This window comes from Trichosurus vulpecula, chromosome 5, assembly GCF_011100635.1.
Source record: "Trichosurus vulpecula isolate mTriVul1 chromosome 5, mTriVul1.pri, whole genome shotgun sequence".
Lineage (NCBI taxonomy): Eukaryota > Metazoa > Chordata > Mammalia > Diprotodontia > Phalangeridae > Trichosurus > Trichosurus vulpecula.
In genome coordinates, this window is record NC_050577.1 from 8,555,319 (window position 1) to 8,580,381 (window position 25,063).

The 25,063-nt window shown below is 40.9% G+C and overlaps 1 protein-coding gene across 3 annotated transcripts in view; it reads right to left on the minus strand.

Moving 5' to 3' along the window:
- The window catches only part of AGMO (alkylglycerol monooxygenase), a 384,446-nt gene that overhangs the window by 10,093 nt on the left and 349,290 nt on the right, over nt 1–25,063 (minus strand). Inside the window, exon 14 of one of the 3 annotated variants that reach the window (XM_036758946.1) lies at nt 7,775–7,891. The exons of the other annotated variants lie outside the window; for them this stretch is intronic. Coding sequence (XP_036614841.1) covers nt 7,799–7,891 — 93 coding nt within the window. The 3' untranslated portion in view covers nt 7,775–7,798. Of the gene's footprint in view, nt 1–7,774; nt 7,892–25,063 lie in introns of those variants that run through there. 3 annotated transcript variants of the gene reach the window in all.

Here is a 25,063-nt window from a genome sequence, read left to right on the forward strand (position 1 = left end):
GACCTCCTTTTCCATTTGGCTAATTCTGCCTTTCAAGGCATTCTTCTCCTCATTTGCTTTTTGGAGCTCTTTTGCCATTTGAGTTAGTCTGTTTTTTAAGGTGTTGTTTTCTTCAGTGTATTTTTCAGTATTTTTTTGGGTCTCCTTTAGCATGTCATTGACTTGTTTTTCATGGTTTTCTCGCATCCTTCTCATTTCTCTTCCCAATTTTTCCTCTACTTCTCTAACTTGCTTTTCCAAATCCTTTTTGAGCTCTTCCATGGCCTGGGACCAGTTCATGTTTTTCTTGGAGGCTTTTGTTGTAGGCTCTATGACTTTGTTGTCTTCTTTAGGCTGTATGTTTTGGTCTTCTTTGTCACCAAAGAAAGAGTCCAAAGTCTGAGACTGAATCTTGGTGTGCTTTTGCTGCCTGGCCATATTCCCAACCAACTCACTTGACCCTTGAGTTTTTCAGTGGGGTATGACTGCTTGTAGACTAACGAGTTCTATGTTCAATGTTTGGGGGGGAGATGCCAGCTCTGTCAGACCCGCACTACTCCTTCCCCAAGAACCCCCAGTCCAGACTGGGCTTAGATCTTCAGCAAGCTGTTGCACCCCTGCTCTGATCCGCCACTTAATTCCTCCCACCAGGTGGGCCTGGAGCCAGAAGTAACAACAGCTGTAGCTGCCCCACCTCCGTTGCCCCCGGGGCTGGAAGCCGAACCTCGAACTCATTCCACTCCCGCAGCTTTTCCCACTAACCTTCTCCGCAGTCTTTGGTGTTTGTGGGTCGAGGGGTCTGGTAACTGCCGCAGCTCACATATTCAGGGTGCTATGGCCCCCTCCGCCCGGCTTCTGGTCTGGATGGTCCACGCCGCTCTGGCTGGGCTTTGCTCCACTCCGTTCCCAGCTCCCAGCTCCGTGTGGGATATACCTCAACCAGAGACCATCCAGGCTGTCCTGGGCTGGAGCCCTGCTTCCCTCTGCTGTTCTGTGGGTTCTGCCGTTCTAGAATTGGTTCAGAGCCATTTTTTATAGGTTTTTGGAGGGGCTCGGTACAGAGCTCACTCCAGTCCCTGCTTACCAGCCGCCATCTTGGCTCCGCCCCCCCATAATTCTTTTGTACAACATGACTAACATGAAAATATGTTTAATATGAATGTATATGTAGAGCCTATTTCAGATTGCACACTATATTGGGGAAGGGACAGGAGAGAGGTGGAGAAAATTTAAAACTCAAAAGCTTGTGTAATTGAATGTTGAAAACTAAAAATGAATTAATTTTTTTTAAAAGAAATGTGGTAGAAGGGAAGAGTCTGGAGCCAGAGAACCTGGTTTCACATCTTACTTCTGACACCATCTGTCTCACGTTTGGCAGCTCCCTTTACCTTTGTGGGTCTAAGATTATGCATCTGTGAAACAAGAGTATCATAAGTGATTGTCATTAGTTTCCCCCAGCCTCTCTAAGCCTATGATTGGAAATTTGACAAATGTCTTTGGTTGCCATCATAGCTGCACTGTCACTAACCCTCAAGGTCACATTCCTATCAAGTGGCAGGGCCAATTTTTGAACCCAGGGCTCCTGAGGTACTCCCCCACGGCCCCCAGTATGCCATGCTTATTCTATGTACAGAGAAGGTCATGAACGAATTCCTGAAAATGTACAGGAACAGGAGAGATGGGTTGGGGAAACCAAAGCAAACCAGGTACATCAGTTCAGATCCCAACGTCCATGTGGAGGACAGTGGGAGATCAGCAAAGCACACTTGGGAGCCCTGAGAACCAGTTTGGTGTGAGAATTGAATTTGAACATTCATCATCAAATGAGGCAAATGTTGTGCATGTAGCTCTGGTGACAGAAACTGTGCTTTAGGAATCATAACTAATATCAGAGTGGCTAAGGTGAATCATGGCAGAGTGGATAGAGGGCTGGCCTCAGCGCCATGAAGACTTGAGCTCTACCTCAGAGCCAAACTGGCTTGTTGGCCCTTGGAAGTTTTTGAGCCCCAGGCAGCTGCTTAAGACTAAATGTTTTATCCATATGGCTAGTTTTCTCGATGGGGAAGTCCAAACACCAAAAAAGTTCCAGTTCAAAGTAATAATAAAAATAGTAACAGTAATAATGATGATATTTATATGACACCTGAAAATTTGAAAAGCAGTGTACATACATTATCTCACCAGATCGTGATGCCTCTGGAAGAAGAAAAGGCAGTAAGTCACAACCGGGCCTGATTGATTTTAACCTCCTGCCTGCTCAGGAAAAGGAAATGTCCCTCAATTTAAGTTTTCTTCTTATCCATTCTCACTCTTTCCAAGAAGCTAAATCTAGGCTTGATATATTTTGTCACATAGTGAGGTACTTAGGTGTTCCTAAGAAGAGAATTTAGTGTCACCTCTGGCAGACTGCACTGGATTTTAGTTAAAGCTAATTCTGGATATCAGAAATCAAAGCTCTCCATGAAGATAAAATAGGTATAATTGCTAGCTAGTGTCATCATTAATGGAAGACCCTTATAAAGACACTCAGGGGTGATCAGGTGGAATGAGTTTGAAGCCAGTTCCTTAGTTATTCAAAACTACAGAAAAACCTCAGAAAGAATCTTTGCTTGAGGGGCTCTCATTTATTTTACTGAATATTAATGTGGGAAAATTCCTCCCTGAGAAGCAACCTCTGATTGACTTTCATAACCATTGGCTGTAGTAACAGAATTATAAATACCTCCCTGCCTAACTTAGAATGTGGACAGGCATTAAGGGATCAAGCAGAGAGGTGAATAATTTCATTAGTGATGCAGAAAGTTGCTTATTTTGTTTCTTATCAAATATAAAGAACTTTCAGTGTGAAATACACTTTAAGGGAGATCTGAATATTAATCATATTCAAAATAGCTAGGGCATTATCCATCATCTGTCTTCCCCACCACTGAATGATTGGCAGGATAGCTTTAAATTCTCCTTAAAAAAAACAAAAACAAAAAACTGATAGTTTACATCTCATACTAGCTTCTTTGATATTGACAGTATTTCCAAGATGACAAAATTAGAGATTATTTCATCAAAAAATTCAGTCAATTTTTTGGAGGGGTGGAAGATCAGATAAAAAATAAGTCCAGTTTGTCACTTAGCCTTCTTAGAGGCTGAAAATGCCTCAACATATCATGTTTTAGGGACACCCCTGGATAAATATTAACATTTTACAAAGGAGGCAGGAACTCAGAGGGTGAGATCCACAAAAGCTGTAATGCCAGAGTTGGTTGTTCAGATAATGAAAGAAAGATGGAGTCCTTGTTGCCCAAATTGTTTCCTGTTCCTGATTATGTAATCGAGATATTTGAAGGGAAAAGGGGACTGCAATTGTGGAGCCATTAAAGAAAACTAGAACCATCCAGTATCCATCCATCCCATTAAGAGTTTACTTCCTTCCCTAGGAGAGTCTAAAAAGCATATGGCCACAAGGATTTTGCAGCCATGCTGAAAGCGCAAATCCATACCTCGTATGCCACTTAGAACTGAAGACATCACCACCAAATAGATCATATAGAGACACTCATATGGATATCTACATCTATGTGTTTATGGCACAGATATAAATATAGTTAGTATAGATCACACACACACATGCACGTACACATTCTATCCCAGCTTAAAATGGTACTAAGAATTTTGGGAAACTATATTTGTTATCTTTTTATAATGTCTTAGTTTCCTTAAAAATCCCATCTATAGGATGGATTTTCGTTATATTTCTCTATTTCCCTAATTTCATCTTGATCTATTCTTCATTCTCTGCCAGCAGTTCTTAAGGAGCCACATGATGGCAAGGAAAAATCATCCAGAGGTTAAAAGAACACAGATGATCTCATCCAATGTCTTCAATCTGGCAAAAGAGGAAACTAATGTCCAAGGAAGTTAAGGGATTTGTCCTGTGTCACTTAGTCTATATTAGGGACAGAATTTGAACCACGGTCCTTTGACTCCAGAGACCATTTTTTGTCTACTGGCCATGGTGCCTATTAAACTTTGGAGCACACCGAGTCCTTATTACAAAAGCTATTCATTTGTCTCATTTGGAAAGGTATCCAAGAAACCTGGAATTTCCTCACCCCTCTGAGCCATACAAGTTACCGCTAAGCTTGCTGTGCCATGGTTTAAGGGCGCATTCATTTTTGGAGCAAGGTCTGCCATCAATTATGTCATTGTTATCATTATTTTTATCTGAAATAAAAACTAAAAATACCATTTGACAAAGAAAATCACACAGCAAAAGATGGTGCATATAAAGTAGATTCATTTGTATGTTTATTTAGTAGTTAAGCTAGCCCCACGTATTTTGCATAAATAAGGAAAATGAGAAATATAATACATATGGCTCATGGTCACATACTGTATTAGATTGGTGGTTTCACAGGTGGGAAATATCTATCCTCTGTAACAGAATAGACAGAAATCCCTCAATGCCTGCTCTGCCCATGTGACATTTGTTCATGTGCTCCCATAAATTCCCTGCCAGGAGTCCAGCCATGTGTTGGAGATTTCCTCACTTCTTTTTGACACCCCGAAGATGCCAACACACAGGCTGATCATTAGTAGTCTCTCACTCCTGCCACATACCCAGACCATTTTGATAGAATCACAGAATTGGAGAAGAAGAAGAGCCTTCTGGTCCAACCCATGTACCACAGGAATCCCTAGCATAATATGCCTGGCCATTGGTCAACTTGAAGATCTATGAGAAAGGCAATCTCACCATCGCTTGAAGCAATTCCATCTACTTTGAGTCAGCTCCCACTGTTAGGGGGGTTTGGATATATCAGAATCAAATGTGCTTCTTTGTACCTTCCAGCCATTCATCTTAGCTCTGTCCTCTGGGACCAATGAAGACAAGTTATTCCTGTTCCACATGACAACCCTCAAAATATTTAATGACAGCTAATAACATTAACATTTATATAGTGTTACCAGGCACCATATAAGCTCTTTATAATTATTATCTCATTTGATTAAAATGAGGTAATACACTTGCACAAAGCTATCATTCCCTCCACCCTCACTCTTCTTTTTTTTTCAATACTAAACCTACCATTTCCTTTAGTCAGTCTTCATGTGACATGAACTCATGGTTCTTCACTCCTCTGATTACCTTACTCTTGACACTATCCAACATCCTTCTTAAACCAGGGTGCTCAGAACTGAATGCAATGCTGAAGATGAGGTGTGATAAGTGAAAAAGATACTGAGACTCACTTCCTATTTTTATTTCATATAGTTATATTACAAAAGCTTTCTCCTTGTATCTTACTTTGGTGGCACTGTATTTTATGTATATATGATTATATGAGTGTGTGTATGTTTTAGTGTATGTCCGTGTGTATGTGTATACAGACATAATTCATATTAATTTTCCTTCCAATAAGGAGTCTTAGAAAGTGACTTGAGGCATCCAAGAACTTAAATGATTTGTCCATTCACAGTCATGGTGTGGATGAAACAAGCCTTGAACCCATGTCTTTTTGGGAGATTATATATGCTGTGATTCACTAACAAAACCAAATCATAATTCCAATATGTCAAACATGGATAAAACTTGCCAACTACATATTAGGTAAAGGAATTCTGAAGTCTGCTATGAAAATGATGAAAATAGGAAGAAGAGATAATGCCTTTAACTTTTTCTTTTGCACATGCAAGCAGCTTGAATGTCTTGAACAAATGAAGACCAGGAGATTGGAGCTCCATTCTGACAATCCTAGCCAGATCTTCCAGTAGCAGCCCTTTCTTCACTTCCCCAGAGCTGAATGTCTCTCCCTGTCTGTAATGATTTATTAGCCCTGAAAAAAAGTTTTAACCACACAAGAAACTTTGGGCCATCCCAGAATGGCTTTCGGCAATACCACTGGAATGTGTCTTCTGTTCATAGAGACCATGTTCAAGCTGTCACACTTGCTCACATTTGAAACTTATAAACAGAGGTAGGAAGAGGAGGGTCTGTTCAAGACTCTCAGAACATATGTTGTATTAAATAGAAACTTACCTCCGGCTCAGAGAAAACGCATCAAGACAGTTGGCATGAGCCAGCTACTGTGCCGGCAAAGCCATCTGGTGGGAATTGTCAAAACCACAATTAACATACCATGAAAACAGACGATACATTGCTAAGGGTTTTCTCCAGCTTTCCCATTCTTGGATCTGGTGCTACTGACAATGTTTGTGTACTTCTTCCAATGTCAATTTTGGTTGGCCTTTCCACCATGTCAGCTCAGACAAACAGATGGGAACAAGCTACCAAAGATTTCAAGATGGAGGTTTCCAAGGAGAGGAATGAAGGTGAATAAAGAGAAGCTTTCCATGTTGCTTTAGGTTCCACTCAGACTCTCTTCCTATTGTTGTCTATTGCACAATGAGTAATCCTCAACAACACACACACACACACACACACACACACACACACACACACACACAGCAAATAGCCATGCTTTCTTTTCCCTCAAATGGTTGTTGTTCCCTGGGTGTGGCAGTTTATACTTGAAATTTGTCAACAAGATATAAGGAAAATGCCCAGAGCTCCTGTGACATTCATAGTAGAAAACTGAATTTCTAAAAAAAAATCTATACATGTGATTTCCATCAAGATGTTAGTGAGAAGATACAACTTATAAAAATTCTACATGGATTTTATATATTTTCCATTTACCAAAACCCATACTTTTTCAAAATGCAGTTTTTTTCCAGTAAAGTATGATATAAAAATAATACAAGGCAAAACAAATTATCTGTGACATAGGAACATGAATACTCAAGGGGTCATCGGGCAAGTATTATTAGACCACCCTGCTAATTGGCCAATTAATATTTACTAAAAATGTATTGTCATAACACTTAGCCATCTCACTAATATAAAGCCTCCTAAAGTAAATTCCATTAAAGTTTTCTTAAAACAATTTTATGTCCTCTAAAATGTTACATTTCTTTTTAAACTAGAAAAGTGACAGAATGTTAAACAGGGGAAGCCAGAGAACAAACCCCTCCAAACCCTAAAGTCTTCTATTATGCAAAGGCACGTTAGGGAAGATGAAGCCACTTGGCCTCAAGTGTCACCTAAGAGGTGCAAATCCCTGATAGTTCATATTTGGAAAATGCACCGTGGGGAGGGGTTATCTAGTCCAGCCTGTCCCTGGACAAGAGCCTCAGTCACTACAAGGTCCCCAGCCCATCACTGCCCTTGAGGATTACGTTCTGAGAAACACAACTAGCTCAGGCCAAGCCTTTGCATTATCCACCTTTATCTTGGTACATATTTACAAGGAGACAGAAAGAAACAGTAAAGCAGTGCAGATAAATATTACATACAATGGTCTATTATAATTTTTATAAAATTGGAATCAAAACCCCAAGTCACAAGAAAATGGCATATTGCACCTTGAGTGAGCTTCATCTCCCCCTTTTTGGCATTAAAATGTGAGCTGGCCAAGTCATTCCGGTTAAAAGAGGTAACCAAACTGTGAATGATACTGAACTCTGGCCAGAGACCTGTACAGAGACCTTCTTCTAGAGGGTGATGATCGCTTGATTTAAAAAATGAATGAACTCCATGCCTATTTCATATCCTGCTACTTCTTTATCCATTCATATCCAAGCTGGGCCTCAATATTACTTTTCATTCACTTTTTCTGAAAACTGGAACAGAGCTTGCCAGCACCAAACAGCTCAAGAACACTAGCCTTTCCCTTCTCCAGCACCCCCTCCCCCAAGCCTTGCAGCTGTGAGATCAAAGCATTTTGTGCAAAACACCGACCCACTAAATGGTGGCTGATTATGCTCACAGCCTCCTTGAAAATGGATTGGAAGGAAAGTTGGCATCTAGTCTAGCAGGTCTGTAAGCCTGAAGCATGCCACTGTGTCTTCCTTGGCTCTAAAATACAGAACAAAGATGAAAGGATTAGCCTTGAAGAATGCAGAACTCATTGTTTTTAATACACCAATTTGCTTATTAAACAATATTCTTCAGTCTTCCTATCATCAGTTTCTCATGGAAATGGAACACATAGAGGGATGGAGGGAGAAAAGGAAAGAAGGAAGGAAGGAAGGAAGGAAGGAAGGAAGGAAGGAAGGAAGGAAGGAAGGGAGGGAGGGAGGGAGGAGGGAAATAAATATACATGTATATAATATTTTATACACAGAAGAAAATTAAACAAGATGAGAAATGGACATAATCATGTCTTTCTTACTACCTCATGAAATTTAAAATACATTTTAAAAATTAACAATATATAACATACCTTCATAGTTTTATGTTTCACATACAGTTATCCTAGTCTGTTTCTATATATTGCTATCAATTTACTGTTGATTACATTGATGTTAAATAAGAAAGATGTTGAAAAAGCAAATGAATATAGCTCTGTCAGATAATCTAGGACCCAAAATTTTTTCAGTATTCCTCTAATGCTAAAAGCACAACATTGATGTCCCTCTTCCATAAATCTCAGCCCTGTTTTCAAGCAGATATTCACTTTCTATATGGAATGGTGAACAATTTGAACTCGACATTCCTGTGAACTAATAAGCTGCTATTCTAGGAATTTCTGCAAAGGCCTGAGATCCATTTTACTGTCTAGGAAACAAATGGAGACTGTTAAATGATGCAGCAAGGATTACATTTTTGCCTCATATAAATGAGTATACACTTGGCATTTGTGAATTATCTAGCTGATGCCCACATATTTTATAATTTCCTTTCTAGTTTTAAATAGGACACTGAATTTTGAGTAAGTTTATGTCTTGGAAAGAATGCTTGCCCTTGTGTTTTCATTGTATATCAAAGAACTGCTTAGATTCTTCACAATGGTGGCCTTTCCCGTTGTGGACTATGGAAGGTCAGAGGCCCACATGTGGCTCACAGCTTGGGGAAGTTTTCTCAATGTTCTGCCAGGGATGGGACTGCCTGAATGCTCTCTCTCATAAGTTCTAAGTCATAAACTGCATCCTTCTTGACCAGTCATGCAAGAAGTGGCCCCAAGGGGCCTCCAAGGCTTGGCTGATGGGATAATGTGAGGGCTTCCTGGGCCGCCACAGCTGTTTTCCTGAGGGAGGCCCAGATGCCTGGGTCTGTCCCGACTTTCTGTTTTTTGACTACCTGTTCTGGAAGCAGTTCCAACAAAGGGGAAGAAAACAGCAGGCATCCAGCTGTTTTAAATAAGCCTTGGCAACACAGGTACTGATTACATAAACACTGAAAAAATTCAAAAAGCATTTTTTCTCTGACTTTCAGGCTATAAAAAAGGTGTGAGACTGTACCAACACTCCACATTGCCTCTTCTTGAGGAGAAATTTAATGATGAGGATAAAACCTTCAATTACGAAAGCAGAGATGCTTCCAGAAAAAAAAAAGAAAAAAAGATACCACAACCAACTGGGAAAGATCACACATTATAAAGAGAGGGGATTGGAAGGGCCTACATTCTCCACATGGCAGGGTATAGCATATCATTCTTTATGGAAGTGTCAAGGCAAAAATGGGCACTGGACTTAGAGACACAGTTGTTGTTTGCCTCACAGTCTGGATAGGAAGAGTGTGTGTGTGTGTGTGTATGTGTGTGTGTGTGTGTGTGTGTGTGTGTGTGTGTGTGTGTTGGAAGGAATCCAGTCTGTCTTTATCCAATTGACAGTTGAGAATTTCTTTTCTATTTTTTGACTCCAGATAGATTCCCTGATAATATTTTCCACTTTTCATATTAATCAGCTCCTCAGTGACATGCCACTCATGAATGAAAGATCAGCCATGATCTTACTTTTCATAAATGGAAGATCAGCAATGATCCTAATTTTCATATTTATATCTGGACTGCCAACCAAGAAGAGAGAGGACTTTGGAAAAGGTTAGAATCACAATATTATGTGCACTTGTGAATGGGGAGCAAGAGGGGAGAGAGGGCTGGTTGAAAGGGCATCTCCCACATGTGCATGTGTTCCAACATGGCCAAGCTTGGATCTGCTCACAAAGGGACTTTGATTAGGAGCCCTGTTTCTTTTAGTCAGCACATTCAGTCAGAAGCTCAACTAACCATTAGGATATGCTGAGTTAGGCTTGACCCAAGCAGCTGTCCTGAGCAGAGTGAGTCTTTCCATGGAGAACCACCATGCTGTTCTCTTGTTACTCCTCTGAGCCCCAGACATTGCCTTGGGCCATGTCTCTCCTCTTTAAAATGCTCATTTTCATTGGCTAAAGATTTTTAAGAGAGGAGGCAATGCAGATGAAGCTCTCACTTCCAGTTTTCTTCAGAGTTGTAACCCCACCCCCATCCCAATAGCAGGTCCATCCACCATAATGCTCTCACAACCAATTAGATTCATCCTTTTGTCTACGACTTGGAAATGTTTATTTTCTAAATGCTTATATGTGTACATGTCAATAATCTGGGAAGATTTAGGTGACTTAGTAGAATGCAGCTGCCCAAGCCAGAATCCTGAGTTGGAGGGGCTGTTGAGCTGGTCTGGTCTCAGACTACTAACCTGATGGCTTTCCAGTAGGATTAGGACAAGTATGTAATGTTTGATATCACAAAATTATACAAAGAGAGGCATTTCGGGTTGATTCTGGGGTAAAAAACCCTCCTGGATGATTCTAAGAATGTCAAAGTAGTATAGATTGGCCCCCTCCCCAAACATTGTGGGCTACCCCTCATGGAAGCAGTATTTCAAGAAGAATTTATGTGGTGCTGAGTGGACTGGAGAGAAAGGTCAGGATCAAATTGGAATCATTGTTCTCTGAGTAATGATGACACTGGGTGCTTGAATGAGACTCTCCCCACACATAGCTGTGTTGGTAATCAAAATGGGCTCCTTAGCACTTAGTTCAACAAGTGCCCTTGAAGAGTTTGGCTTTTGTTCCCTTTGAGTAATTCAGTGTATTTCATTGAGCCTTACTAGGTGCTAGGCCCCAGGCCCAAACCCCTATTAAGTGTAAAATCTATGTGGGTGTGGATTGGCAACTAATGTGGAACCCAAGGTGGGGCTAACTCAAGGGAGAACCTAGTTTAAACATCTGAGAGAGCAGAGGCTTTTAGACCACGTGGGTTTAAGTCCGCCTCTTTGTGACAATTCTAGGTCACGTGGGTGAGTCGCATGTGTGACTCACCCCTGACGCTGAAAAAGATATAAAAAACAGGGGTTGGCTGTCTGTTCTTTGGAGCTCTTTGCCTCAGCAGTGGTGGCACGTGGCTCTGGGCCAGCCCTTGCTCTGAGCTCTAAGACTGAACCTAGATGTTGGTAACTATGAATTGTATTGGGTCTGTCTGTTGATGCTTGCACTTTGTTTGTAATTTGCTCTGAAGTTCAGAGTGCTGGCTTTTTCCCCTGAACTAAGTGAATGATATTTGTATGCTGAATTAAAGTAACCTTGTCAACCCCTTCACCTTACTTTCCTTAGTTAAGCAGATAAAAAGAACCTGTGCTGTTGGCAGCTTTCCGGGTGCTGGCTGTGGGTGGATCTTACACCCCTACAGAAGCTGCTAGCCGGATTGTTGAAACATGCCACAAGCTCATGCCACAAGTTTCTGAATCCCTTCATTAGACATGATCTCATTGTGTGTGAGTCCACTGGGCATTGTAAAATATCAGTGAGGATGGAGGAAATCGTAACACTGGTTTCCTCTTTGAATTACAAATTGTACTTAGGTAAGCCAATAGCATTTATATACAATTTATGCCATTTGAGTATAAATTAAATCTACACTTTATGTCATTTAATGATCTATATCTAAAAACAAAAGACTTCTAAATTGATAAAATGCCTCAGCAGCAGGTTAGTTATGTCAACAAGTCCACAACCAGATATTAAATGCTTACTGTGTGCATGGCACTATGCTAAGTGCCAGGGAAAAACTAAAGGGAAAAGCAGTGTCCTGCACTCAAGGAGTTCATCGTCTATTTGGGGAAATAATATGCAAACCATTATGTGCAAACAGAATACGTGAGGGTCAACCGAGGCCATCTCTGAGCAAAGTGATTGTATTGACAGGGACCAAGAGGCCTCCCTCAGAACGTGGGAATTAAGTGGACAATTGAAAAAAGCATGCAGTTAGATAAGTTAGGGGAAGAGTTGGAGTTAGGAAAAAAGAGGATTCATTTTTTTTCAACAAATACTAATTATGCACCTTCTATATGGAAGACTTCATGACAAATGCCATGACAAATATTATGATGAATAAAGTTAATACTCTGCTCTCAAGAAGCTCATATTTTAATTAATTAATAAAAGAATGAATGAATAAAGCCTTTATTGAACACTTACTATGGGCAGTGTTGTTGTTTGATCTTTCAGTCATGTCTCTTTATGAGCCCACTGGCCACGGCATACTGGGCCCTTCTGGCCTCCACAATCTCCAAAGTCTATCCAAGCTCATGTTCTTTGCTTTCATGATCCCTCCATCTCATCTTTTGTCATCCTCTTTTCCTTTTGCCTTCAATCTTTCACAGCATCGTGATCATTTCCAAAGAGTCCCATGTTCTCGTCATGTGGCCAAAGTATTAAGCTTGAGTTTCAGTATTTGAACTTTTAGTGAATAGCCAGAATTAATTTCTTTACGTACTGAGTGATTTAATCTTCTTATTGTCCAAGAGACTCTCAGAAGTCTTCTTTAGAAGCACAATTTGAAAGTGATGCTCAGTTTGCTATAGTCCAACTTTCATACCTATACATTGTTACTGGAAGAACGATAGCTTTGACTACACGCCCATTTTTGGCGGGGTGAAACCTCTGCTTTTTGTGTTAAGGCTTGGTGATAGAAATAGGAAAGCAAAGAGCTCCCATTCTAGGGGGAAATAACCAAGTTGGAAGATTTTAGCTGCTAGTCAGATGGCAGGGTCCCATGGTATTTAGGGTACAGAGAAAAAGCAGATGGTCAATTTTTTTGTAATGTCATCCTCATTGATAATCTCCTATCAGCTTCTCATGGAGAACCACCTGACATGGCTGAGGACTGGTGGCCAGAACTTCCTTTCTCTGGTCTTTAGTAGCTGTGACTGCAGCCCTGGAAGGAGCCATTGGGCACCAGACTCCATCTCTACAGCCAAGATGATGACTCATGTCCCTGGACTAGAGGCCTGGCTATTCCCAAACCACTGCAGCCCTGAGATGTTGACCTTATTTACCTAGGAAATGAGAATTAACTAGGCAAGATTTATTTTTTTTTAACCTCAGGTGTTTCTCTTTTTTAATTATTATTTATTTAATTAATATTTTTAGTTTTCAGCATTGATTTCCACAAGATTATGAATTACAAATCTCCCCATTTCTACCCTCCCTCACCCCCAAGATGGCATATATTCTGATTGCCCCATTCCCCAGTCAGCCCTCCCTTCTGTCACCCCACTCCCCACCACATCCCCCTTTCCCTTACTTTCTTGTAGGGCAAAATAGATTTCTATGCCCCATTGCCTGCATATCTTATTTCACAGTTGCATGCAAAAACAACTTTTTTTGAATATCTGTTTTTAAAACTTTGAGTTCCAAATTCTCTCCCCTCATCCCTCCTCACCCATCCTCCCTAAAAGGCAAGCAATTCAATATAGGTAACATGTGTATCATTATGCAAAACTCTTCCACAATACTCAGGTTGTGAAAGACTAACTATATTTTCCTCCTTCCTATCCTATCCCCCTTTATTCAATTTTATCCCTTTTCAAAAGTGTTTGCTTTTGATTACCTCCTCCTCCTATCTGCCCTCCCTTCTATCATCCCCCATTTTTTATTTCCTTCTTCCTTCTTTCCTGTGGGGTAAGATACCCAATTGAGTGTGTCTATTATTCCCTCCTCAGGTCAAATCTGATGAGAGCAAGATTCACTCATTCCCCCTCACCTGCCCCCTCTTCCCTTCCAATGAACTGCTTTTTCTTGAAACTTTTATGAGAGAAAATTTACCCAATTCTATCTCTCCCTTTCTCCTTCTCTCAATATATTCCTCTTTCATCCCTTAATTTGATTTTTTTAGATATAATCCCTTCATATTCAACTCACCCTGTGCCCTCTGTCTATGTGTGTATATATATATATATATATATATATATATATATATATATATATATATATATATGTATATGCATATGTGTGTGTGTCTGTATATATGTATATTCCCTTTGGCTACCCTAATACCCTAATAATGAGGTCTCATGAATTACACACATCGTCTTTCCATGTAGGAATGTAAACAAAACAGTTCAACTTCAGTAAGTCCCTTATGATTTCTCTTTCTTGTTTACCTTTTCATGCTTCTCTTGATTCTTGTGTTTGAAAGTCAAATTTTCTATTCAGCTCTGATCTTTTCACTGAGAAAGCTTGAAAATCCATGTTTTGCCTTGAAGCATTACACTCAGTTTTGCTGGGTAGGTGATTCTTGCTTTTAATCCTAGCTCCATTGACCTCCGGGATATCATATTCAATGCTCTTTGATCCCTTAATGTAGAAGCTGCTAGATCTGAGGTTATCCTGATTGTGTTTCCAAAATACTCAAATTATTTCTTTCTGACTGCTTCCAGTATTTTCTCCTTGATCTGGGAGCTCAGGAATTTGGCAACAATATACCTAGGAGGTTTCTTTTCGGGATCTTTTTCAGGAGGCAATCGGTGGATTCTTTCAATTTCTATTTTACCCCCTGGCTCTAGAATATCAGGGCAGTTTTCCTTGATAATTTCTTGAAAGATGATATCTAGGCTTTTTTTGATCACAGCTTTCAGGTAGTTCAATAATTTTTAAATTATCTCTCCTGGATCTATTTTCCAGGTCAGTGGTATTTCCAATGAGATATTGCACATTGTCTTCCATTTTTTCATTCCTTTGGTTCTGTTTTATGATATCTTGACTTCTCATGAAGTCACTAGCTTCTACTTGCTCCAACCTAATTTTTAAGGTGGTATTTTATTCAGTGGTCTTTTGGACCTCCTTTTCTATTTGGCTAATTCTGCCTTTCAAGGCATTCTTCTTCTCATTGGCTTTTAAGAGCTCTTTTGCCATTTGAGTTAGTCTATTTTTAAGGTATTTTCTTCAGTATTTATTTGGGTCTCCTTTAGCAAGTCATTAACTTGTTTCTCATGGTTTTCTCACATGCTCTCATTTCTTTTCCCAATTTTTCCTCTACTTCTCTAATTTGCTTTTCCAAATCCTTTTTGTGTTTTTCCATGGCCTGAGACCAGTTCATGTTTTTCTTGGACTCTTTTGATGTAGGCTCTTTGACTTTGTTGACTTTTTCTGGCTGTGTGTTCTGGTCTTCTGTATCACCAAAGAAAGATTCCAAAGTCTGAGTCTGAACCTGAGTCCGTTTCCGCTGCTTGTTCATATTCCCAGACAACTACTTGACCCTTGAGCTCTTTGTCAGGGTATGACTGCTTGTAGAGTAGAGAGTACTTTCTCCCAAACTTGAGGGACAGTGCTGTTGTTTTCAGAGCTATTTCTTTTTTTTTTTAAATGCAATTTATTTATTTAACATATTTGGTTTTCAGCATTGATTTTCACGACATTTTGAATTACAAATTTTCTCCCCATTTCTACCCTCCCCCCCACTCCAAGATGGCTTATATTCTGGTTGCCCTGTTCCCCAGTCAGCCCTCCCCTCTATCACCCCCCTCCCCTCTCATCCCCTTTTCCCTTCCTTTCTTGTAGGGCAAGATAAATTTCTACACCCCATTGCCTGTGTATCTTATTTTTTAGTTGCATATAAAAACTATTTTTGTTTTTGAACATCTGATTTTAAAACTTTGAGCTCCAAATTCTCTTTCCTCTTCCCTTCCCACCCACCCTCCCTAAGAAGTTGAGCAATTCAACCTAGGCCACACATGTATTATTATGTATAACCCTTCCACAATACTCATGTTGTGAAAGGCTAACTACATTTTGCTCCTTCCCAACCCATCCCGCTTTATTGAATTTTCTCCCTTGACCCTGTCCCCTTTCCAAAGTGTTTGTTTTCATTAACTCCACCCCCATCTGCCCTCCTCTCCATCATCCCCCCCCCGCCTTTTATTTTTTTTTTTTTTTATCATCCTCCCTCTTCTTTCCTGTGGGGTAAGATACCCAACTGAGTATGTATGGTATTCCCCCTCAGGCCAAATCTGACGACAGCAAGGTTCACTCATTCCCCCCACACCTGTCCTCTCCCCTCCTCCCATAGAACTGCTTCCTCTTGCCACCTTTATGCGAGATAATCCACCCCATTCTATCTCTCCCTATCTCCCTCTCTCAGTATGTTACTCTCTCATCCCTTAATTTCATTTTATTTCTTTTAGATATCTTCCCTTCATCTTCAACTCACCCTGTGTCTGCTCTCTCTCTTTTACATATATATATATATATATATATATATATATATATATATATACACATATAAATACACATACATACACATTCACTTATATATATATACATAAACATATATATATATATATACACACACACACACACACATATATATATATATATATATATATATATATATATATATATATATATATATATATATATGCATATTCCCTTCAACTACCCTGATACTGAGGTCTCATGAATCATACTCATCATCTTTCCATGTAGGAATGTAAACAAAACAGTTCAACTTTAGTAAGTCCCTTGCAATTTCCGTTTCTTGATTACCTTTTCATGTTTCTCTTGATTCTTGTGTTTGAAAGTCAAATTTTCTATTCAGTTCTGGTCTTCTCACTGAGAAAGCTTGAAAGTCCTCTATTTTATTGAAACTCCATCTTTTGCCTTGGAACATGATACTCAGTTTTGCTGGGTAGGTGATTCTAGGTTTTAATCCTAGCTCCATTGACCTCCGGAATATCGCATTCCAAGCCCTTCGATCTCTTAATGTAGAAGCTGCCAGATCTTGGGTTATTCTGATTGGGTTTCCACAAAACTCAAATTGTTTCTTTCTGGCTGCTTGCAGCATTTTCTCCTTGATCTGGGAGCTCTGGAATTTGGCAACAATATTCCTAGGAGATTTCTTTTTGGGATCTATTTGAGGAGGCGATCAATGGATTCTTTCAATTTCTATTTTGCCCTGTGGCTCTAGAATATCAGGGCAGTTCTCCTTGATAATTTCCTGAAAGATGGTATCTAGGCTCTTTTTTTGATCATGGCTTTCAGGTAGTCCAATAATTTTTAAATTATCTGTCCTGGATCTATTTTGCAGGTCAGTGGTTTTTCCAAGGAGATATATCACATTGTCTTCCATTTTTTCATTCCTTTGCTTCTGTTTTAGAATATCCTGATTTCTCATAAAGTCACTAGCTTCTACTTGCTCCAATCTAATTTTTAAAGTAGTATTTTCTTCAGTGGTCTTTTGGACCTCCTTTTCCATTTGGCTAATTCTGCCTTTCAAGGCATTCTTCTCCTCATTGGCTTTTCTAGCTCTTTTGCCATTTGAGTTAGTCTGTTTTTTAAGGTGTTGTTTTCTTCAGTGTATTTTTCAGTATTTTTTTTGGGTCTCCTTTAGCAAGTCATTGACTTGTTTTTCATGGTTTTCTCCCATCCTTCTCATTTCTCTTCCCAATTTTTCCTCTACTTCTCTAACTTGCTTTTCCAAATCCTTTTTGAGCTCTTCCATGGCCTGGGGCCAGTTCATGTTTTTCTTGGAGGCTTTGGTTGTAGGCTCTATGACTTTGTTGTCTTCTTTAGGCTGTATGTTTTGGTCTTCTTTGTCACCAAAGAAAGAATCCAAAGTCTGAGACTGAATCTGGGCGTGTTTTCGCTGCCTGGCCATATTCCCAACCAACTAACTTGACCCTTGAGTTTTTCACTGGGGTATGACTGCTTGTAGACTTACCAGTTCTATGTTCTACGTTTGGGGGGGAGGTGCCAGCTCTGTCAGAGCCGCACTCCTCCTTCCCCAAGGACCCCCAGTCCAGACTGGGCTTAGATCTTCAGCAGGTTGTTGCACTCCTGCTCTGATCCACCACTTAATTCCTCCCACCAGGTGGGCCTGGAGCTGGAAGTAAGAACAGCTGTAGCTCCCCCACCTCCGCTGCCCCAGGGGCTGGAAGCCGAACCGCGAACTCCTTCTACTCCCGCAGCTTTTCCCACTAACCTTCTCCGCAGTCTTTGGTGTTTGTGGGTCGAGGGGTCTGGTAACTTCCGCAGCTCACATATTTAGGGTGCTAGGGCCCCCTCCGCCCGGCTTCTGGTCTGGATCGTCCACGCCGCTCAGGCTGGGCTCTTCTCCACTCCGTTCCCAGCTCCCAGCTCCCAGCTCCGTGTGGAATAGAGCTCACCCAGCGACCATCCGGGCTGTCCTGGGCTGGAGCCCTGCTTCCCTCTGCTGTTCTGTGGGTTCTGCCGTTCTAGAATTGGTTCAGAGCCATTTTTATAGGTTTTTGGAGGGACTCGGGTACGGAGCTCACTCTAGTCCATGCTTACCAGCCGCCATCTTGGCTCCACCCCCAGAGCTATTTCTACACCACAAGTTGTGCCATACCATCATTCCTCCTCCCCCAAGAACTGCCAACCCATAATGTTACTCAGATCTAAGCAGACCCTACACTCCTGCTTTGATCCACTTAATTCCTCCCACCAGGTAGGCCTGGGGCCTGGAAGCAACTGCAGTTGTAGCTCTGTAAGCAGTCTCAGAGTGGCACCACCTCAGCTGTTCCCAGGGCAGTGGTCAACCGGGAACTCCTTTCCTTCAGTCCCAGCAGTTTTTCCCAGTAACCTTCTCTTTTTCCTTTGGCATTTGTGGGTTAGAAGTCTGGTAACTGCCACAGCTCACTGATTCAAAGTGCTAAGGCCAGTTCTGCCGGGCTCCTGGTCTGTTTGGTCTGGGTGTGTCTCACACTGTGCTCTGTTCCGCTCCACTCCCAGTTCAGTGCGATAGACCTTACCCAGTGACCATCCAGGCTGTCCTGGGCTGGAACCCTGCTTCCCTCTGCTATTTCGTGGGTTCTACAGTTCTAGAATTTGTTAAGAGCCATTTTTATAGGTATTTGGAGGGTCCTGGAGGAGAGCTTTAGGCAAGTCCCTGCTTTCAAGCTGCCATCTTGGCTTTACCCCCCTCAGGTCTTTCTTTTTTTTTTTCTTTTTTCTTTTTGTTAGTTTTTATTTTTTTTTTATTTTTATTTTTTACTAAGTGGTAGTGATAAGGTTTTATTTTTTTTATTTTTTTTTATTTTTTTTAAATGCAATTTATTTCTTTAACATATTTGGTTTTCAGCATTGATTTTCACAACATTTTGAATTACAAATTTTCTCCCCATTTCTACCCTCCCCCCCCACTCCAAGATGGCTTATATTCTGGTTGCCCTCCCCTCTATTACCCCCCTCCACTCTCATCCCCTTTTCCCTTCCTTTCTTGTAGGGCAAGATAAATTTCTACAACCCATTGCCTGTGTATCTTATTTTTTAGTTGCATACAAAAACTTTTTTTGTTTTTGAACATCTGATTTTAAAACTTTGAGTTCCAAATTCCCTTCCCTCTTCCCTTCCCACCCACCCTCCCTAAGAAGATGAGCAATTCAATCTAGGCCACACATGTATTATAATGTATAACCCTTCCACAATACTCATGTTGTGAAAGGCTAACTACATTTTGCTCCTTCCCAACCCATCCCGCTTTATTGAATTTTCTCCCTTGACCCTGTCCCCTTTCCAAAGTGTTTGTTTTCATTACCTCCACCCCCATCTGCCCTCCCCTCCATCATGCCCCCCTTTTATTTTTTTTTATCTTCCTCCCTCTTCTTTCCTGTGGGGTAAGATACCCAACTGAGTATGTATGGTATTCCCCCTCAGGCCAAATCTGATGAGAGCAAGGTTCACTCATTCCCCCCTCACCTGCCCTCTCCCCTCCTCCCATAGAACTGCTTCCTCTTGCCACCTTTATGCAAGATAATCCACCCCATTATATCTCTCCCTATCTCCCTCTCTCAGTATGTTACTCTCTCATCCCTTAATTTCATTTTATTTCTTTTAGCTATCTTCCCTTCATCCTCAACTCACCCTGTGTCTGCTCTCTCTCTTTTACATATATATATATATATATATATATATATATATATATATATATATAAACACATATATATACACATACATACACATACATACATATACACATAGATATATACATACATACATATTCACTTATATATACATAAACATATATATATATACATATATATATATATATATATATATATATATATATATATATGCATATTCCCTTCAACTACCCTAATACTGAGGTCTCATGAATCATACTCATCATCTTTCCATGTAGGAATGTAAACAAAACAGTTCAACTTTAGTAAGTCCCTTGTAATTTCTATTTCTTGATTACGTTTTCATGCTTCTCTTGATTCTTGTGTTTGAAAGTCAAATTTTCTATTCAGTTCTGGTCTTTTCACTGAGTAAGCTTGAAAGTCCTCTATTTTATTGAAACTCCATATTTTGCCTTGGAACATGATACTCAGTTTTGCTGGGTAGGTGATTCTAGGTTTTAATCCTAGCTCCATTGACCTCCGGAATATCGCATTCCAAGCCCTTCGATCTCTTAATGTAGAAGCTGCCAGATCTTGGGTTATTCTGATTGGGTTTCCACAATACTCAAATTGTTTCTTTCTGGCTGCTTGCAGCATTTTCTCCTTGATCTGGGAGCTCTGGAATTTGGCAACAATATTCCTAGGAGATTTCTTTTTGGGATCTATTTGAGGAGGCGATCGATGGATTCTTTCAATTTCTATTTTGCCCTGTGTCTCTAGAATATCAGGGCAGTTCTCCTTGATAATTTCTTGAAAGATGGTATCTAGGCTCTTTTTTTGATCATGGCTTTCAGGTAGTCCAATAATTTTTAAATTATCTCTCCTGGATCTATTTTCCAGGTCAGTGGTTTTTCCAAGGAGATATTTCACATTGTCTTCCATTTTTTCATTCCTCTGGTTCTGTTTTATAATATCCTGATTTCTCATAAAGTCACTAGCTTCCACTTGCTCCAATCTAATTTTTAAAGTAGTATTTTCTTCAGTGGTCTTTTGGACCTCCTTTTCCATTTGGCTAATTCTGCCTTTCAAGGCATTCTTCTCCTCATTGGCTTTTTGGAGCTTTTTTGCCATTTGAGTTAGTCTATTTTTTAAGGTGTTGTTTTCTTCAGTGTATTTTTCAGTATTTTTTTGGGTCTCCTTTAGCAAGTCATTGACTTGTTTTTCATGGTTTTCTCCCATCCTTCTCATTTCTCTTCCCAATTTTTCCTCTACTTCTCTAACTTGCTTTTCTAAATCCTTTTTGAGTTCTTCTATGGCCTGGGGCCAGTTCATGTTTTTCTTGGAGGCTTTTGTTGTAGGCTCTATGACTTTGTTGTTTTCTTTAGGCTGTATGTTTTGGTCTTCTTTGTCACCAAAGAAAGAATCCAAAGTCTGAGACTGAATCTGGGTGTGCTTTCGCTGCCTGGCCATATTCCCAACCAACCAACTTGACCCTTGAGTTTTTCACTGGGGTATGACTGCTTTTAGACTTACCCGAGTTCTATGTTCCACGTTTGGGGGGGAGGTGCCAGCTCTGTCAGAGCTGCACTCCTCCTTCCCCAAGGACCCCCAGTCCAGACTGGGCTTAGATCTTCAGCAGGCTGTTGCACTCCTGCTCTGATCCGCCACTTAATTCCTCCCACCAGGTAGGCCTGGAGCCCGAAGTAACAACAGCTGTAGCTGCCCCACCTCTGCTGCCCCCCGGGGCTGGAAGCCGAACTGGGAACTCCTTCCACTCCCGCAGCTTTTCCCACTAACCTTCTCCGCAGTCTTTGGTGTTTGTGGGTCAAGGGGTCTGGTAACTGCCGCAGCTCACATATTCAGGGCGCTAGGGCCCCCTCCGCCCGGCTTCTGGCCTGATTGGTCCACACTGCTCAGGCTGGACTCTGCTCCACTCCGCTTCCAGCTCTCAGCTCCCAGCTCCCAGCTCCGTGTGGAATAGACCTCACCCAGAGACCATCCGGGCTGTCCTGGGCTGGAGCCCTGCTTCCCTCTGCTGTTCTGTGGGTTCTGCCGTTCTAGAATTGGTTCAGAGCCATTTTTATAGGTTTTTGGAGGGACTCGGGTACGGAGCTCACTCTAGTCTGTGCTTACCAGCTGCCATCTTGGCTCCGCCCCCCCCCCCTCAGGTCTTTCTTATACTAGCCCAAGCACTCTATCTACTGTGACACCTAGCTCTTCCATCTGCACCCTTTTAGGGGCAGAAGGAAAGGGCTCCTGGACAACATATATTCCCAGTGGAACTGAGAACTTTAAAGATACATACATTCATAATTGTGTGTTTGTATGTGTTTTGTGTGTATGTGTGTACACAGAAACATATACAGAATAGGCTTCCTTTGTAATTTTATTTTAATGCATTTAAAAATATGATTCTAAGATAAAGTCAATAGGCTGGCCCAGATTGCCACCCAAAAGGAACACAAAACCGAAAAAAGTTAAGAATCCGAGGTCTCAATGTCTCTAAGACACTTTTGAACCAGAGTTTTGTTATTAAAAGCTATGGCAAAAAATTTCCATTAGGAAATATTAAGCCCAACATATGATTTTGATAGAAAAATCAAATGATGATATATATTCTAAGTTTGCAACGTTATATGAGGAACAAGCATTAGGGCTTGTTTATCTGTTATGTCTTGAACTTCAGAATGTGCTTCAGAATTTCAATCCCAATTTAGAATACTCTATGGCAGCTGTGAGCTAATTGGTTTCCCAAGCTCCATCCAATGATGCAGACCACAAACTGCTGCCCACGGATGCCTATTCTTTATTTCTTACTCATTGTCCCCCATGAGTCTGCCATATGGGGTTCCTTCAACAAGATGGGGGCCGTCCTCACTGTCTTCTGACATTGCCACAGCTCTTGTGGGGCTATCTTTGCTGTCTGCTGACACTGCCAAGTCTCCAGGGGGACAATGGGTTTGTCCATCTGCCTCTCAGTCTTTCCATGTGACCTGCTTATCTTCTCTGTCCATATTAATATCCTCCCTCTGGGTCTTTTTGAATATCCTCACTGGTTATCAATTATAGCCTGCTCTTGCCCTCAGTGGGGTGACAATTGTTTTTAACATAGGAATATTTGTGCATAGACCACAGAGATTACTGCTTTAAGGACTGACTCATCCTGTACCTCAAAAAGTTCTTTGAGAAAAAACCCAGATAGGGTTGTCCCTGTAACATGGCTACCTTAAAAGGGTGCAGGTGGAGCAGCCAGGTGTCACAGTGGATAGAGTGCTGGGGCTGTAATCAAAAAAACCTGAGTTAAAATCCAGCCTCAGATACTTACTAGCTTTGTGACCCTGGGTAAGTCACTTAGCCTTGAGCTGGAGAAGGAAATGACAAACTACTTCATTGTCTTTGCCAAGAAAACCCCAAATGTGGTCGGGAAGGATCAGATATAATCGCAAACAACTATACACCAACAAACTTTCAACAGTTGGTGGAGGACCTTTTACAGGTTCCTTAGAATCATCCAAACAATTCTGGCTCGCAAACATGTCTCATACTGAATACTGCTGAGCTTTTCTGAGTAGGAATGATAGCTGAGGTTTGAAGAACATTTGTTCTTTAAAGCATTATCTCATTGATCACCTATCAAGCAATCAATAAAAAAAAAAAAAACATTTTAAGCACAATTGCCTAACACATCCTAGGTCCTTGGGATACTGTTTCAACAATCCAGCCAGCAGCTGCTGTGGGGGTGAAAAACCAACAACAACCAGCTCACAGAATGCTGCAAAAGCCCAGGTTCTTTTAATCTGCTTTACCAAAGAAAGCAATGTTAAGGGGTTGACAATCTCACTTTAATCCAGCACACAAATGCCATTCACTTAGTTCAGGGGAAAAAGCCAGCACCCTGAACTTCAGAGCAAATACAAACAAATTACAAATATTGATAGACAGACCAATTACAATTCATAATTACCAACATCTGAGTTCAGCCAGGGAGCTCATAACAACGGCTGGCCGAGAGTACGTGCGCCACTACTGCTGTGGGTCACAGCTCTGGAAAAAGAGAAAGCCAACCTCTGGTTTTATATCTTTTTCAGGGTCAAAGGTGAGTCACACATGTGACACACCCACGTGACCTAAAATCATCACAAAAATGCCAACCCATGTAGTTTAAAAGCCTCTGATGTCACAAACATGTCACTCAAACCCATGTAAACTAGGCTTTCCCTTGAGGCAAGGACTCCTAATTTAATCAAGGAAATAAAGGCCAAATTCTTCAAGGGCACTTGGTTGAATTAAGCACTGAGCCCCTTTTGATTGCCAATACAAATACAAATACAAATCTGAAATAATCCCTGCCCTCAGGGCTCATAAATTCTACAAAGCACAAGGCCAGAGTAACCTTGCCAGGAGAGGCAACATTTTATTATGGACATTTTACAAATCAGGGAAATGATTCTCACAGGGATCAAGCAGTTTGCCCATGGTCAGAATAAAGCAGTGTGGTCTAGTGGATGGACTTGCAGACTTGGAGTGACGAATACTTGAATTCAAGTGTTGCCTGAGGCCTTACGTAAGTCACTGAACCCCTAAGGATATAAAAGTTACAGAGCAAGGGAAGTTATTAATCTGTATTAATGAACGATGTGTCTTCACTGTGCTTCCTTACCCTGGTGGAATCAGAAGTTCAGACAAAAAGAAGAACCAAAAATGAGACTCCAATGAGATGGCATATGTGAAATCCTTGGCAAATGTGAAACCACATTAGAAATATCAGCTCTTATTAAGTATCAGAGGCAAGATTTGAACTCAGGTGTCTTTAAACTGCTCTCTAGATGCTATGATCATACTAATACCTTGCCTTGCTTGGCACTGACTATCTCTGAACCATTGCCAGAGACAGGATGAGGAAGCAATCCTTTCTCCTGTTGATGTGGAGATAACCGTGTTTTACTCTCTTAAAAACTCAGCCCTGCTGGGCACATGGATGGGCACTTCCCCTGTTGGTGGGAGGTGGCATTGATTGTTGGAAAATCAGAATGTGACATTTAACACTGACAGTACCCCCATTGAACCCCTGTGTTTTATAAGGCCTGTGATTGAAGTTCAGGAGGAGAGGGGCCCGGGTAGTGTCCTGAGA